At 35.9% G+C, this 17112-nt stretch overlaps 1 protein-coding gene across 50 annotated transcripts in view; it reads left to right on the plus strand.

Annotated features, from left to right (window-relative positions):
• The window catches only part of MLLT10 (MLLT10 histone lysine methyltransferase DOT1L cofactor), a 205848-nt gene that overhangs the window by 149150 nt on the left and 39586 nt on the right, over positions 1 to 17112 (plus strand). For 19 of the 50 annotated variants that reach the window (XR_014073059.1, XR_014073053.1, XR_014073070.1 and 16 more), the window contains 2 exons: positions 479 to 523; positions 1378 to 1410. The exons of 19 other annotated variants lie outside the window; for them this stretch is intronic. Coding sequence is in view for 24 of the 31 variants with exons in the window: in XM_081556678.1 (XP_081412804.1) it covers positions 479 to 523; positions 1378 to 1410 (78 nt within the window). In the remaining 7 variants the exon portion in view is untranslated. The remainder of the gene's footprint in view (positions 1 to 478; positions 524 to 1377; positions 1411 to 17112) is intronic. 12 more of the 50 variants (XR_014073062.1, XR_014073063.1, XM_081556683.1 and 9 more) reach the window with 1 other exon arrangement.

A 17112-nucleotide genomic window follows, 5' to 3' on the forward strand; every position in this document is an offset into this window, starting at 1 on the left:
GTAAGTCATAATGGATTTCTGCTCAGATATAAACTAAATTTTCATACTTAAATTACAGTTTCTAATTGAATACAGCATTCAGATATTTTTGATAAATTGTTCTCATCTAATGAATTATATAAAATTTATCACATTGCCTAGCTATACTTCCTCATAGTAGTGTATCTATTTATTCTTAAAACATTTGTTATACAGATTCATTTGTAAGCCCTTATGTCTTTTCCTCATTCTTTGCCCACATATGCAGGCACACATATTTCTACACTGTCCTGTTAAGATTGTGAGAATTACATTCTGTTTGGTCCTCCTACCCCTGACGTCCCAATTACTGGCTTATAATTTCTGTTCACACAGTTCTATTTGCCCTTCTCAGTTAGACTTTGGATGAATGTTTTCCTGTTTTTCTGGCCCCTTTCTTTTCTACTCTTAAGTCACTGGCAACTTCTTTGCTGATTTCCTTTCTCCTCCCTCCCAACAGAAATTTCCATGCAGTATCGGCATGATGGAGCTTGTCCAACAACTAGTAAGTTGTCGAACTGGGTTGGTAACCCAGGCTTTTTGACTTCTGCTCTAGTGCTTTTTCTAGTATATTACACCACCTCTGAACCCTTAAGTTTTAATTTTCTAAAATGCAGTTGGTTCTTAATTATGTAGGTTTCTCCTACAGTGATAGATTAACTTGCTGTTTTGTCTGTCCTGTGTTTAGAATCCATATTACGGTGAAATTGTGACCAAATTTTGTTGATTGCTGTCCTTTTAATATGGTACTTCTGTTGGCGAAATTGTGACTTTTGTTCCCCAGTGAAGTAATATTTTCAATATTTTCGTTTTCACTAATCTTAATGTTCATATATGTATATTGGCATTAGATAGCGTTTTTTGCTTAGACCACTTCATATGTTGAGACTGTTGTTCTAAAATCTAGGAAATGAGAATGTTTGATGAGGTTGGATGTTAAAATGAGTTGTGTTTTTTTTTTGACAATAAATATTGTTAAGTGTGACCAAAGGTGGATTTACCTATATAGAATTATATCTTATTGTTACTGACTTTCAGCAAGAAAGACATTAGACTAGACTACTAAATGTCTTTTTAAAAGTAGCTTTACATATATTTACTACTAAGGAAATTTATCATCATTATGACAGTATATCTGGCATAAAATTTAGTAAATAATATATTGGCAAATGAAATGCAATATCTAGAAATTCATACTGTGTGAAAACGGAGCCAAGCTTGTAATGATTTAAGTAATGATACATGATACATGATAGACTTATTGAGATTTTATTATACTGATTCAGTCTATACCTATGTATTTCTTTTGTGTGTTTGAGAATGATCTTAACCTGAAGTCCTTTTTTCCTTACTTAAAAGCTTTCTCAGAGTTGCTGAATGCAATACACAATGGTAAGTTTTATTAGAATCTTCTCTGGTGGTTCATTTATTACAAAGGTTGCCTTTTGTTGAGAATCCCAATTGAAAGCTTGCATGTTCTATTGATGAAATGAAACCTAGCTCTGAATCAATTGTTCAGTACCATCTTGAAACTTTTTGTAGATTGTCTGTAGGAAGATAATAGGTCAACTTCGTTCATCAGCTTGGCTTTTACTGTCTCTTTGTAAGGCAAAATGGTGATAGTGTTTTTCTTCCTTTATGAAAGTCTTTTTTCTAGTTTTGCAAATGGGTTTTTTTTTGGTTCTTTTCAACTTCTCTTACCAATGCAGCTGATTATTGGTTTCTTGTTCAGGAATTCGCTGTTGTTTTGCAACCGTGAATATGAATTTTATTTTAGGATTAAAAACATAATAATTCTGTTATTCTACCTCTCTGTTTCATTGAGTGGTTAAACAAAGGATAAGTGGGCTTCCCTGGTAGCTCAGCTGGTAAAGAATCCAGTTTTAGTGCAGGAGAACCCTGTTCAATTCCTGGATTGGGAAGATCCCTGGAGAAGGGATAGGCTACCCTCTCCAGTATTCTTGGGCTTCCCTCGTGGCTGAACTGGTAAAGAATCTGCCTGCAAATGTGGGAGACCTGGATTGGGAATGATACCCTGGAGATCCCCTGGAGACCTGGGTTGGGAAGATATCCTGGAGAAGGGAACAGCTACCCACTCCAGTATCCTGGCCTAGAGAATTCCACGGACTGTATAGTTCATGGGGTCGCAAAGAGTCGGACACGACTAAGCGACTTAAAAAAAAAGTCTTTTAGATTATGCCCAATTTGGGACGAGTATTTTTACAGGAGACTTGAATGTTTTATAGGATTAGGTTCTGAAATGAGAATATTCAGTTCAGTTCAGTCGCTCAGTCGTGTCCAACTCTTTGCGACCCCATGAATCGCAGCACGCCAGGCCTCTCTGTCCATCACCAACTCCCGGAGTCCACCCAAACCCATGTCCATCGAGTCGGTGATGTCATCCAACCATCTCATCCTCTGTCGTCCCCTTCTCCTCCTGCCCCCAATCCTACCCAGCATTAGGGTCTTTTCCAATGAGTCAACCCTTCACGTGAGGTGCCCAAAGTATTGGAGTTTCAGCTTCAACATCAGACCTTCCAATGAACACCCAGGATTGATCTCCTTTAGGATGGATTGACTGGATCTCCTTGCAGTCCAAGGGACTCTCCAGAGTCTTCTCCAACACCACAGTTCAAAAGCATCAATTCTTCGGCGCTCAGCTTTCTTCACCGTCCAACTCTCACATCCATACATGACCACTGGAAAAACCATAGCCTTGACTAGATGTACTTTTGTTGGCAAAGTAATGTCTCTGCTTTTAAATATGCTATCTAGGTTGGCCATAACCTTCCTTCCAAGGAGTAAGCGTCTTTTAATTTCATGGCTGCAATCACCATCAGCAGTGATTTTGGAGCCCAAAAAAATAAAGTCTGACACTGTTTCCACTGTTTCCCCATCTATTTCCCATGAAGTGATGGGACCAGATGCCATGATCTTAGTTTTCTGAACGTTGAGCTTTAAGCCAACTTTTTCACTCTCCTCTTTGACCTTCAACAAGAGGCTCTTTAGTTCTTCACTTTCTGCCATAAGGGTGGTGTCATCCGCATATCTGAGGTTATTGATACTTCTCCCAGCAATCTTGATTCCAGCTTGTGCTTCCTCCAGCCCAGCGTTTCTCATGAAGTTCTCTGCATATAAGTTAAATAAGCAGTGTGACAATGTACAGTCTTGACGTACTCCTTTTCCTATTTGGAACCAGTCTGTTGTTCCACGTCCAGTTCTAACTGTTGCTTCCTGACCTGCATACAGGTTTCTCAAGAGGCTGGTCAGGTGGTCTGGTATTCCCGTCTCTTTCAGAATTTTCCACAGTTTATTGTGATCCACACAGTCAAAGGCTTTGGCATAGTCAGTAAAGCAGAAATAGATGTTTTTCTGGAACTCTCTTGCTTTTTCAGTGATCCATTGGATGTTGGCAATTTATCTGTGGTTCCTCTGCCTTTTCTAAAACCGGCTTGAACATCTGGAAGTTCATGGTTCACATACTGCTGAAACCTGGCTTGGAGAATTTTAAGCATTACTTTACTAGTGTGTGAGATGAGTGCTGACCCTTGTTATTGGTTATCAAATCCAAAAAACCATAGCCAAGACCAGTATCAAGGATCTTATCACCTGTGTTTTCTTCTATGGCTTTTATGGTTTCAAGTCTTAACATTCAAGTCTTTAATCCATTTTGAGTTGGGTTTTGTGTATCAAGTCAATGGTCCAGGTTCAACTTTTTGCATATGAATGTCCAGTTTTCCCAGCGCCATTCATTACAGAGACTATCCTTTCCCCGTTGTATGTTCTTGGTTCTTTTGTCACAATTTGACCATATATGCTTGGGTTTATTTCTGGGCTCCCTATTCTGTTGCACTGATCTGTGTATCTGTTTTTATGCCAATACCATACTACTTTGATTACTTTAGCTTTGTAATATAGTTGAAATCAGGGTACATGATGCCTCCAGGTTTATTATTTCTCATTACTGCTTTTGCTGTTTGGGGCCTATTGTGGTTCCATACAAATTTAAGATTTTTTTTTTTTTTTTCTATTTCTGTGAAAAATACCATTGGAATGTTGATATGGATTACACGGAGTCTGTAGCTTGCTTTGGGTAGTATGGACATTTTAACATTAATTCTTCCAGTTCATAAATACAGATTGCTAAGTCGCTTCAGTCATGTCCGACTCTGTGTGACCCCATAGACGGCAGCCCACCAGGCTCCGCCTTCCCTGGGATTCTCCAGGGAAGAACACTGGAGTGGGTTGCCATTTCCTTCTCCAATACATGAGAGTGAAAAGTGAAAGTGAAGTCGCTCAGTCATGTCTGACTCTTTGTGACCCCATGGACTGCAGCCTAGCAGGCTCCTCCGTCCATGGAATTTTCCAGGCAAGAGTACTGGAGTGGGTTGCCCTTGCCTTTTCCGAAATAAGGAATATCTTTCCATTATTTGTGCCTTCAATTTCTTTCATTAATGTCTTTTAGTTTTCAGTGTAGAGATCTTTCACCTCCTTGGTTTAATTTGTTCCTGGGTATTTTATTCTTTATGATGTAGTTGTTAGTGGAGTTGTTTTATCGTTTAGTTTGTTATCAGTATATAGAAATGATATATTGAATATATTGAATTGTTTATTCATTTTAACATTTTTTTGTTGAAGTATCTAGAGTTTTCTATACAATAAGTCCCCTACATCCAAACGAGTTCCATTCTAAGAGTTTAATTAAGTGCGTTTATAAGTCCCAACAAAGTGAACCTAGGAACCCAACTACCACAGTCTGCTACATAGTAGTGTTCTGTAATAGGTTTATAATACTTTTCACACAAATAATAAAAAAGCAAACACAAAAATAAAATATTTTTAATCTTAGAGTGCATTACCTTGAAAAGTACAGTAGTTCATGCCAGACATGTGAACTAACTTACATACATGCAAATGCGAATGCACATTTGCATTTTTGAAAGTTTACAACTTGAAAGTTCATAGTAGGGTGTAGCAGCATACCATCTGCAAATAGTGATGGTTTTATTGTTTTCCCTTCCAAATTGATGTCTTTTGTTTTCTTGTGGAATCACTCTGGACTTAATTTTCAGTTGTAAAGATAAGTGTAGAATTGGCACCTAGTGAATTGATATTTAGTCTATGGAGGATTGAAGGAGAGTTGTTTGGACTTAGTTGGAAATATCCATATGTTTGTGTTTTCTTTTTTTTCAAGTCTCTCTTTTAAAAGTGTGGTAAAACACACATAAAAATTTCCATTTTAACCTTTTTTAATTGTGCAGTTATTGTTAAATACATTCACAGTGTTGTACAAGCAATCTCCAGAATTTTTCAGTGTTACAAATATTGAAACTATAGTGATAAAACTGTAGCTCCCCATTCCCTGCCTCCTCAGACCCTGACAACCACCATTTTACTTTGTATGAATTTGACTACTCTAGATACCTCATGTGAATATAATCATATAATATGTGTCTTTTTTGTGACTGACTGATTTCACTTAGGATCATGTCCTCAAGAGTCATGCATGTTATAGCATGTGTTGGAATTTCCTTCCTTTTTAAGGCTGAATAATATTAATACTGCATTGTATGAACATAGCACTTCTTATCCATTTATCTGTTAAGGTATGGTTGGGTTGCATCCACCTTTTGGCTATTGTGAAAAAGCTGCTTTGAATGTGGCTGTTCATATGTCTTTGAATCTCACTTTACCCAGAGGTGCACTTGCTGGAGCTTTTGGTAGTATTATTTTTTAATTTTTTAAAATTTAAGTATTTGTGATACTTGTTTAAATTTACAATATTTTGTTAGTTTCAGGTGTACAACAGTGATTCAGAATGTTTATAGATTATACTCCATTAAAGTTATTAATACATTATTGGCTATATTTTCTGTGCTGTATAATAGATCTTTGTAGCTTATTTATTTTTTACATAGTTATATTTTTAATGTTTGCAAAACTATTATACCGATTTCCATAGTTGCTGCACCATTTTACATTCCCACCAACAGTGTTCAGAGTTCCAATTTCCTAATATCCTTGCCATCATTTGTTTTCTTGCTTTTTTTAATAGTAACCATCCTAATGGATATGAGGTGTCAAATGTTAGCTTTAAAATTTTTTCTTCTTCATTATATTGAACATCAAGCAATAAAAAGCTTGAGACTTGTCACCAGAGGAGGAAAGAAAAAGAATTTACATTCCATTTTATTCTTCTTATATTTGTTTTCTGTGGTTGTTCTAAAAAATTATCAGAAACTGAAAACAACACACATTTATTGTAGTTCTGTAGAAGTCTGACATGAACCTTACTGGGTCTATTAAGGTGTGGGCAGGTTTTGTTCCTTTTTCAAACCTGTATAGGAAGATCTGTTTCCGTATATTTTCCAGCTTTGGAGGACTGCCTGCTCTCCTTACCTTGTGGTCTCTTGTCTTCAGAGCCATCAGTTTTGGGGGGAGTCTCTCATGTTTCAGTCTTTCTGGTTCTCAGATACACTTTGTGAGGACTCTGATTATATGGGGTCCACCCAGACAGATCTGCTTCTCTGGGTCCTTAAGTTACATACATTTATGTAGTCTCTTGCCATTTAAGGTAACACATTCATAGGTTGTGGACATTAAGGCATGGGCACTTTTGGGACAGATTTGGGGAGCAGTATTCTGCATACCATATTTGCTTAAAATTATCTGCTGTACTTTAAGAAGGTGTTGCTTAAATCATTTCCAGTGTTAGCCTTTGCTTGTACATGTATTTGTTGAATAATTTTGGCTTTGCACCTTTTTTGTTAACTTTTCTCTCTTAAATTACTGGTGACCAGTTCTGATTGCCAATTCCAGGAGATAGTCAGGTTTTTATCTTACTTGATTTCATTGCAGAGATATTGTTGGTCACTCTGTTTTGAAGCTTCTTGCATTCCATTGTATCATTCTCCTTTATCTTTTTAATAAATTTATAAAATATTTCACATTTATAGAAAAGTACAGACATCATGAATTTATTACAGATATAACACCTGTTAATATTTTGCCATATTTTCATAGATCCTTTTTCAACTTGAGCACTCAGGAATTTACTGCCAATTTAAGAAATAGAATGTTACCAGCACTGTTGAAGACTCTTCACCATTGCATTCCCCATGGTTAACGACTACCCTGCATTTTGTTTATAATTCCTTTGCTTAGTTGTTTTGCATGTATGTGTAAAATTATACTCCCTTATATCTTTTTCCTACATCTTTCATCCTTTTTCAGAGTAAATGACTTTTGGTCTACTTCTTCAGTATCTTATTTTTTCCCCCAGCATCTTTAGTGAGATAAAATTTATTTAATATGAAAGTTACAATTTTAACCATTTAAAAGTATATAGTTCAAAGGTTTTTGGTATACAGTTGGCCCTTGACTATCTCAAGATTTAGGGGTCCTGACACTCCTCACATGTAAACTTTTTGCATATAATTTATAGTTGGCCCTGCATATACAGATTTCTTTCCTATAGTTATTTTCACATCCATGAATTCAGCCAAGGATCGTGTAGTACTGCAGTATTTGCTACTGAAAAAAATTCACATATAAGTGGACCCATGCAGTTCAAATTCATATTGTTTTAAGGGTCAACCATATTCACAACGTGATGCAGTTGTAACCATTGTCTAATCCTAGAACCTTTTTATCAGTCCCAGAATAAATCTCATAATCCTAGTATATTCTCTTCCCTCCCCGTATCCTGGCTATCAATAATCTATTTTCTCTGTCTGTGTTTCCGACTCTTTGCAACCCGATGGACTGTACCCTGCTCGCTCCTCTGTCCATGGGATTCTCCAGGCAAAAATACTGGCATGGATTGCCAGTCCCTTCTCCAGGGGATCTTCCCGACCCAGGGATCAAGCCCCCTTGGCAGGTGGATTCTTTACCACTGAGCCACCAGAGAAATCTATCCCTCAATTTGGGTTCTGTCTCTGTAGATTTGCCTATTTTTGGCATTACGCATAGAGGGAATTTGTGTTTGGTTCCTTTTACCTGACTTAATGTTTTTCGTGTTTAAACATAAGGTTTATCTAAGTTATAGCACATATCAACACTTCATTCTTTTTTGTTTGTTTGTTTTTTAATGGTTGGATGATACACATTATATGGATATATACAATATTTGGTTTATCCAGTCATCAGTTGATGGACATTTGGGTGTTTCCACTTCTTGAATAGTATGACTGATACTGCTATTAACTTTCACACAAGTTTTTGTGTGAACATATTGGTTTTATTTTATTTGTTTTGTGTGTGTACGTAGGGTAGAATTGCTGGTTCACTATGGTAACTTTTTGAGGAACTGCCAAACTCTTTCCCACAGCAGCTGTACCATTTTACATTTCCATTAGCAGTACACGAGGGTTCCAGTTTTACCACATCCTCACCAAGACTACTACCTCCTTTTTTTTTTTTTTTTATAGCCATCCAAGTGGATGTGAAATGGTACCTCATTTTGGTTTTGATTTGTATTTCCCTTATGACTCATGAATTAGCATCTTTTTATGTTTTTATTGGGCATTTGTATTTTTTGTGTGTCAGTTTTGTATTTTGGATGTTTCTAAGAATTTGCCCATTTCATCTGGATTTTTAAATTTGTTGGCATATAGTTATTCATAATATTCTCTTTACAATCCTTAAAAAAATTTTTTTGATAAGATATGTAGTAAAGTCCCCTTTTATTCCTGATTATAGTAATTTGAGTCTTTTCCTTTTTCAGTCTAGCTGAAGATTTAGCAGTTTTGTTTTTTTAAACCAACTTGTGGTTTCATTAATTTCCTTTATAGTTTTCCTGTTCTTTATTGTATTTCTGCTTTTTTTTTTCCTTCTGCTTACTTTGAATTTCTTTTGCTCTTTTTCGAATTTCTTAAGATAGAAAGTTAGATTATTGATCTCAGATCTTTTTTTAAAGATGCAGATCTGACCATGTCACTGTCTTATTTAAATCCTGGTGTTGATGGGATAAATTCATTGTCCTTAACAAGGCACAAGAAGTTTTTCCTGGAGTGACCTGCCTCTCCAGGCTCACCTTTCTCTCTCACTTCTTGTGGCATGAGTATATCCTAGTCAGTTTCCTGGTAGACTGCTCTCTGCAAAAATCAATGATTTAGACTTTGGTTGTATCTGCTGGTATGACCTTCCATCTGTCTTTATCTAAAGAAAGCAGAATTTAAAACTAAGCATAGATTTATCTCCTGCAATTTTTTTTTCCCATCTATTGATAGAATTATTAACTAAAAACAAAAAACCTTGCACTTGTGGTGTACCTGGTGGTCTAATGCTTTCTTCATTCTGTTTCTACTGCTGCTCCAGACAATTGTTTTTGTTTCTATAATCTGTATCTTAGTCATACTTGTCTCACATATGTGGGGGGGGGACCAACAACCCATAAACTCTTCTGTTAGAATGCTGAGATTCTGAAGTGTTACACTGGATTACTATCTTTATTCACTCTCTAGCATTCAGTTCAGTTCAGTTCAGTGGCTCAGTCGTGTCTGACTCTTTGCGACCCCATGAATCGCAGCTCGCCAGGCCTCCCTGTCCATCACCAACTCTTAGAGTTTACCCAAACCCATGTCCATCAATTCGGTGATGCCATCCAACCATCTCATCCTCTGTCGTCCCCTTCTCCTCCTGCCCCCAATCCTTACCAGCATTAGGGTCTTTTCCAGTGAGTCAATTCTTCGCATGAGGTGTCCAAAGTATTGGAGTTTCAGCTTCAACATCAGTCCTTCCAATGAACACCCAGGACTGATCTCGTTTAGGATGGACTGGTTGGATCTCCTTGCAGTCCAAGGGACTTCCAAGAGTCTTCTCCAACACTACAGTTCAAAAGCATCAATTCTTCGGTGCTCAGCTTTCTTCACTGTCCAACTCTCACATCCATACATGACCACTGGAAAAACCATAGCCTTGACTAGACGGACCTTTGTTGGCAAAGTAATGTCTCTGCTTTTAAATATGCTATCTAGGTTGGTCATAACCTTCCTTCCAAGGAGTAAGGCATTGATATATCTCAAAATGCCTTGTTATATAGAACTTTATAAAATTAAAATTTGCTATTTCAGTAAGTAAGACTTGCTTTGAAAAACTAATGAAAGTTTAAGAACCAAGGACATATTGTATGTTTAATAGTCATGTTGAATTTTAAGCATATTTCTTGATGTTTCTCATAGAAGATCTTAGGACTTAATGGTGGTGGGTTTTTTGAAAGTGTGTAAAATATTCCATAAATTTTTGAAATTGGTGCTTTTTGAAAAGAAAATAAGAATATCATCAATGCAAAGAAAATTAATTTTAGGAAAGCACTTTGCCAAAATATATATTTTAAAAATAGCCTCAAGTAGGATGAATTCTGTGTGATGAGAGAAATCTAGGAAACTTGAGTTGAAATAATATTAAAATTATTGTCCTAACAGAAAATGAGAATTGAATAGATAGGAGAAAGACAGAATGTAAAAGTCTTTTAGTAAAGTTTGGAAACTTTTAAGGCAGCTTGGAAAGGCAAAATAGTCACTTGACTGCTTTGAACAGCAGTGTTTTTGTTGTTCGGTTGCTAAGTCATATCTGACTCTTTGCAACACATGGACAGGCTTCCCTGTCCTTCACTGTCTCCTGGAGTTTGCTCAAAAAACAATGGGACGAGGTGGGGGGTAAACTTGAAATAGGCGTCTATGAAGTTAAGTGCCTTGTATTTCATAACATTTTGTTTCATGATGGTACCTTGGAACTAGCTAGCTTGAGTGATAGAATTTAGATTTTATGATATTACTGAACTATAAATTTAACCTCTAGATTTCATCTGGCAAGTATACTTAAAATACTTAAAATAATGATGAAACAAGTACTATGTATACAGGATTGCAGTTTAGTTTCATAGTCCATTTAAAACCTAGCACATCATCAGCCTGATTTTCATCATCCTATTTCAAGTGTGATTTTGCTCTAGTGCTTTCTAGGTGGTTTAATTATTTATTTGTTTATCATTTTTCTGCCTCACTAGACTATAAAGCCATGTAGCATAGGCAATGGATTTTACTCTTTATTTCACTGGTGTTTAACTTATCATCTAGTAGACTCTCCATGAATGTTGAATGAATAAATTGTTGTCAGTTGCTACATAGTCCTTGAATAGGTTTTACATAATGTCTGTAATGTGTTTATTTTCTTGAGAAATTAAGCTTTGCATTAGGCCATCTTGTTTCTGTCAGAGTAGTAGCTTGGTTCTTTGCTGCAAAAGTAGAGTTGCTTCATTGTTTAGCTTCAAGTCTCACTTTTAATATAATTTTGAAATAGTAGATTAAAGTAGCTAAAGAGCTTAGATCTATTTTCACCACAGTAATATTGCTAATTGATTTCAGTGCCCCATTTACTAAGGTTTTAAATTCCCTAATTATGGTGCTTATAGTTTGTCACAACCATGCTTATTAAACAAATCTCATTTGATTGAGGAGACAAAGTAATGTCAACCATTTATTCATAGATATCTGATATAGGATTGAGAACAATATGAAGGCTAATTGATTTGGGGGGAATATTCTCCCTCAAGAATGGGATCCTACGCAGGTTTATTCAGAATGATTTGTAGGAAACTAGATTTTTTTTCTCTTCACATATGTCCCCTTCTTCTTTCAAGGCAGAATTGAGGTAGAGATCTAAGAACAGGGATGAATAGTTCCCAGACAGAATGGTTCCACAGTCCCTCTGTGAATCATCTGAAATTAACTGTGCGTAATGAGGCATCGCTGATGGGAGAAGCTGTTGCTGTGAATAGTGTGGAGACTGAGAGTAGTGGATCTAGATCATTCTAGATCTAATTTTTTTTTCATCACAACAGACTTGTTTTTCCTTCTTACCGAATTACTTGGTATGTTATTTTTATACAATGAATTGTTAAACCCCAAGATACAACAAATACTGCTGTTCATTTCGGTATTTGTTCCTAAGTAGGAAGGAATTTGACTAATTACTATATAGCCTTGCTAAGTAATATAAGATATACATTACAGATAAAACAGTAAGATTTTTTTCCATCTCAAAGCATCCAGGCTACTTTGTGGATCTCTGTAAGTACCTGAAAGATGGCTGTTCGAGACTTTTAAGTGAAAAACACAGAAGGATATTAATATTTGGATGGTGAATCAGCCACTGGGGCTAAAAAGTCATTTGCAGTATGCATCTTATTTACTTAGAAAGTGAAATGTATAAGCATTTCATTGAAACTACAAAAGAAAAAGAATCTGAAAAGTTCTCATTGAAAGAATTGGTGTAAATGGACATAAATTTATAAGAATTTATTTTAAATTAAATGATGCTGCTATTGATAATACCTTTATTTAGAGTGCTACCTTTTTATTTTAGTGAAAAATAAATATATAATTACTGACCTCTCCCCTTTTTGACTTTAACTTTACTGATTTTTCCTTCTCATAATGTCTTAAGTTTTTCAACTTGTCTTCATGGTAGTCTTTAGGAATTGGTTTATTAAAAATTCAAAATTAAAGTGTGTCCTTTCTTTAGATAGTGTTGACAGTCTTATACTGTCAGAGCAGGAACTTAAATTCATAGGTATTTACCAAACTCAAGCATGGTTCTAAAATAGATAATAGTGTTAAATTAATCTGAATGTAGCTTGGGAGCCTTCCCATGTAAAGCAGCATTAGAGACCTGTAGTCACAGAAATGATAACTGAAAGGAATTCTCCATAAATGTGGATGGTTGGTGGGATGAAGAACTCTATCATGTTCTTACTGTATTTGTTTGGATTTGTTAAGATATGGTATGTTGGGTTTTAAGAGTCCTTAAACTGTTTACCTGTCAATATTTAGAAGCCTACCTAAGTCTTTGATTTTTTTAAAGGCTATTTTCTATATCTGTGACACTTCTCTCTCACTGAGAGAAAGAAGAATCTGAGACCATATTCTATGATTTATAACAGTTCTCTATTTCTATAATGTATCTCTGTGTTACTTCTGGAATGGTTGAGAATAAGCATATATATTCTAAATCCACTACTCTAAACCAATTAACGTATGCATCTACTCTATCCTTTTCTCTCTCCTAAAAACATCAGTTGTGCATATTAATAATAAAGATCTTGCAGGCTGTGAGTATCTGCAGTATGAAACATTCCTCCTCAAGAGTGTCTTGGCTGTTTTTCATTTGGCAAGTATGTATTGTTTCTATATCTAAGATCCTGGTTAATTGCTTTGGGGAAATAAGTATATACTGCAAGTGGATCCTGCCTTTGTTGTTGTCATCAGTCGCTAAGTTGTGTCCGACTGTTTGTGACCTCATGAACTGCAGCATGCTAGGCTTCCCTGTCTTTCACTATCTCCCAGAGTTTGCTCAGATTCATGTCCATTGAGTCGATGACGCTATCTAACTGTCCCATGCTCTGCCTCCCCCTTCTGCTTTTGCCTTCAATCTTTCCCATCATCAGGGTCATTTCCAGTGAGTCGACTCTTCACATGAGGTGTCAAAACTATTGAAGCTTCAGCATCAGTCCTTCCAGTGAATATTCAGGGTTAATTTCCTTTAGAATTGACTGGTTTGATCTCCTCACAGTCTGGGGGACTCTCTTCTCCAGCACCACAATTTGAAGGCATCAGTTCTTTGGTGCTCTACTTTCTTGATGGTCCAACTCACAGCCATATGTGAATACTGGAAAATCCGTAATTGACTATATGGACCTTTGTTTAGGGAACATAAAATCTAAAAGGAAAAGAACTGTGTATATAAATAATTTCAAGATAATAGTTATAGCTTCTTAAATGATCTATAGTATAATAAGAGTTCAAGGTCAGAGGAAATTACTTTCATCTGAGGGAACGAAATATCCAGAGAATGGAACATTTTACTTGATGCTTAAAGTGTAGAATTTAGCTACTTGGAGTGGATTGATGTATGTACCTGTTCCTGACAGAATAGTATATTCATGTAATAACAGCTAAGTATTTGGAATTATGCTTCTCAGATTTTTCTTCATGATGCTTGTGGAGCATGCATCGTGCTCCAAAACTATTAGAAACAACTAATATTTTTATTCCAAATTAGAAAGCTCGTATTGAAAGTTGTTGCTAGATGTGTCAAGATTTAGGAGACCAAAACATCTGACCTTCTACCCAGATCAGTCCTTAAAGGAACTATGGAGAGAGACCAAATCAGTGTAATAAACATATAAAACATGTGAGGGGAAATAATTTTAAACTAAGAAAACATTATAAAAAGAAAGAGATAGAAATTTTAGGTACTGAAGATTATAATGGTTGAAATAAAGAACACCATATATGGAATAAATAGCAGTGCATATAGCCAAGGAAGAAAATAATTAATGGGTAGGTCAGATTAAGGAAATCTGTAGAACAATGGAAAGCATCTATATATAAAAAAATAAAAAAGGACAGGGAAGCCTGGTGTGCTGCATGCAGTCCGTGGGGTTGCAAAGAGTCGAACTCGACTGAGTGACTGAACAACAACAACATGAGGGATAGAAGTAGAATCCAGATAACAGGTGCCCCAGAAAGGCAGAGAAAGAATGGAGGAGAGGAAATAATGTGAAGAAATAATGGAGATAAACTTCCTTTAAAAAAAGGGGAGGGGGGAGCTCTTAGATTGAAACAGCCCTTGGAGTGCCAAAGAAAAAAGTGAAGAAAAAATTGTCATCTGGACACATTATAGGGAAAATGTAGAAATATCAAAGAAAGAGAAGAATTCTAAAACATGGACTCTTAACTATGAAGTGCTTCTTAAGGACATCGAAAAGGACTAAATAGAAGTGATTACTATTCTAAGGAAATGGTACAACATATGAAAAGACTAGAGTGACAGAGATATTTATCATAGCGAAAAAGTGAAAGTATTGGGAATGTGAAAATTATAGTCATATTTCTTACAGTATCACCTAGATTTGATTATTGAGTTTTATTTAGGAAGTTTATCCAGTAACTTGAAAATATATCCAGGATATATTTTCCCAGACATCAAACCCAGAACAACAAGTTGTGTATTATTACGCATAAATAATTGACTGTATGGTAAAAGACTGTCAATTTCTTATGATTCTTGTTTTCTTGGTGCTCAGATTCTAGTTGGAAGAGTCAGAAATATAAATAGAGAATAAAATATTACACAAAATTATCATATTAACTATGTTAAAGATTTGAGAGTAGTTTTTTCCTTGTCTTCACTTTCTAAAATTGAATGTTGTCATTACTTTTATGTTTTTATTTAAGTAACAAAAAATCTTTCATGAAGAATGAATAATTGTTTTAACAGCTGCCACATCTAATAAGATTATGCTGTTCATTTTACTGGACAATGTTTTTTTCTACTACACCTTCCTTTTTGTTAAGGTAAAGAAATTAAAAAATAAATCACTGTTTGATGAACTTCATGATGTTTCTCATCTAGGCTTATGATTGGTACCAATTTAGGTGTGTCTTATCTCTTCTTAGTTAAGTACTCTCCTTCATTAACCTGACCGCCTATATTTTTATACTTCATCTGAGCTAAGTGTTTAGGTTCCTGGTATTAGCCTTGAGTAACATTTACATTACTTGGCAACATTAGTACACATCTCTAGGAAGCTCTCAATTTTTGCCATGATATTTTAACTCTTTCTCCCCTTTCCCTGTCCCCACTGTATTAGATGTCTTTTTTATTCCCAGCAAAACCTTGATCTCTCAACACCCAGTTCTGGAACCCTGCTTGATTTGTATCCATCTTCTTTTCTTTCTCTCCAGTCCTTTCTGCAGTCAAAGGCTAATCTCATCTATCCTTTTTATGCCCTCTCAGAGATCTTGGCATTTTAGTTTCTTTACCCTCTCTTTCACTATCACTTATCTTTGACCATCTACATCTAAACATACTCTAGTCCTTCCTCTTGAAGAAACACCCCAAAAAACTGGGAATAGAACTGCCATATGACCCAGCAATCCCACTGCTGGGCATATACACCGAGGAAACCAGAATTGAAAGAGACGCGTGTACCCCAATGTTCATCGCAGCACTGTTTACAATAGCCAGGACATGGAAGCAACCTAGATGTCCATCAGCAGATGAATGGATAAGGAAGCTGTGGTACATATACACAATGGAATATTACTCAGCCATTAAAAAAAATACATTTGAACCGGTTCTACTGAGATGGATGAAACTGGAGCCCATTATACAGAGTGAAGTAAGCCAGAAAGAAAAACAACAATACAGTATACTAATGCATATATATGGAATCTGAAAGATGGTAACGATAACCCTATATGCGAGACAGAATAAGAGACACAGATGCATGGAACAATTTTATGGACTCTGAGGGAGAAGGTGAGGGTGGGACGTTCTGGGAGAATGGCATTGAGACATGTGTATTGTCATATGTGAAACAAAGCACCATTCCATGTTCGATGCATGTGACAAGGGCTCAGGGCCGGGGCAATGGGATGATCCAGAAGGATGAGAGGGGGAGGGAGGTGGGTGGGGGGTTCGGGAAGGGGAACACATGTAAACCCATGGCTGATTCTTGTCAATGTATGGCAAAAACTATTACAATATTGTAAAGTAATTAGCCCCCAACTAAAATAAATAAATTTATAAAAAAAAAAAAAAAAAAAGACATCTTAAAAAAAAAAAAAAAGAAGAAACACCCCAGACTCTTTTAATCCCATTCCTGTTTGTGTGCCTAAGCTTCAGGCTGTTTTCCGTGCACACCCCTGTTTAAGATCTTCTGTGCTTCTTCATTGAGAGAATTTACGTCTATCGTCAGTTCTGGACCCAATTGTAGCCATTATATCTCAAATTATTGCTCTTCCTATTCTTTCTATTCTTGAGGACTTAAGATTTTCACCTTTCATATTCTTTACCCTCTCTTTTATAATCTCCACTTGTTAATCTCTATGTGCTATATCTATGTAATTTCTTTGGTGCTTTTAGTTCACTCATAATTTCTTTAGTCTGTTATTGTTTCTGTTTAGTGAATATGTTTTTAAATTTTAGGAATTCTTTTTGGGTTTTTCTTTTTTAATGGACCTGGTCTGGTTTTTTCTTTCTTGTTTTTAAGAACCTTTAGCTCTTTTCTCACATCTAAAAATAACT

This window comes from Giraffa tippelskirchi, chromosome 13 (genome assembly GCF_054371585.1).
Source record: "Giraffa tippelskirchi isolate mGirTip1 chromosome 13, T2T-mGirTip1v1.2.pri, whole genome shotgun sequence".
NCBI classification, from domain to species: Eukaryota; Metazoa; Chordata; class Mammalia; order Artiodactyla; family Giraffidae; genus Giraffa; species Giraffa tippelskirchi.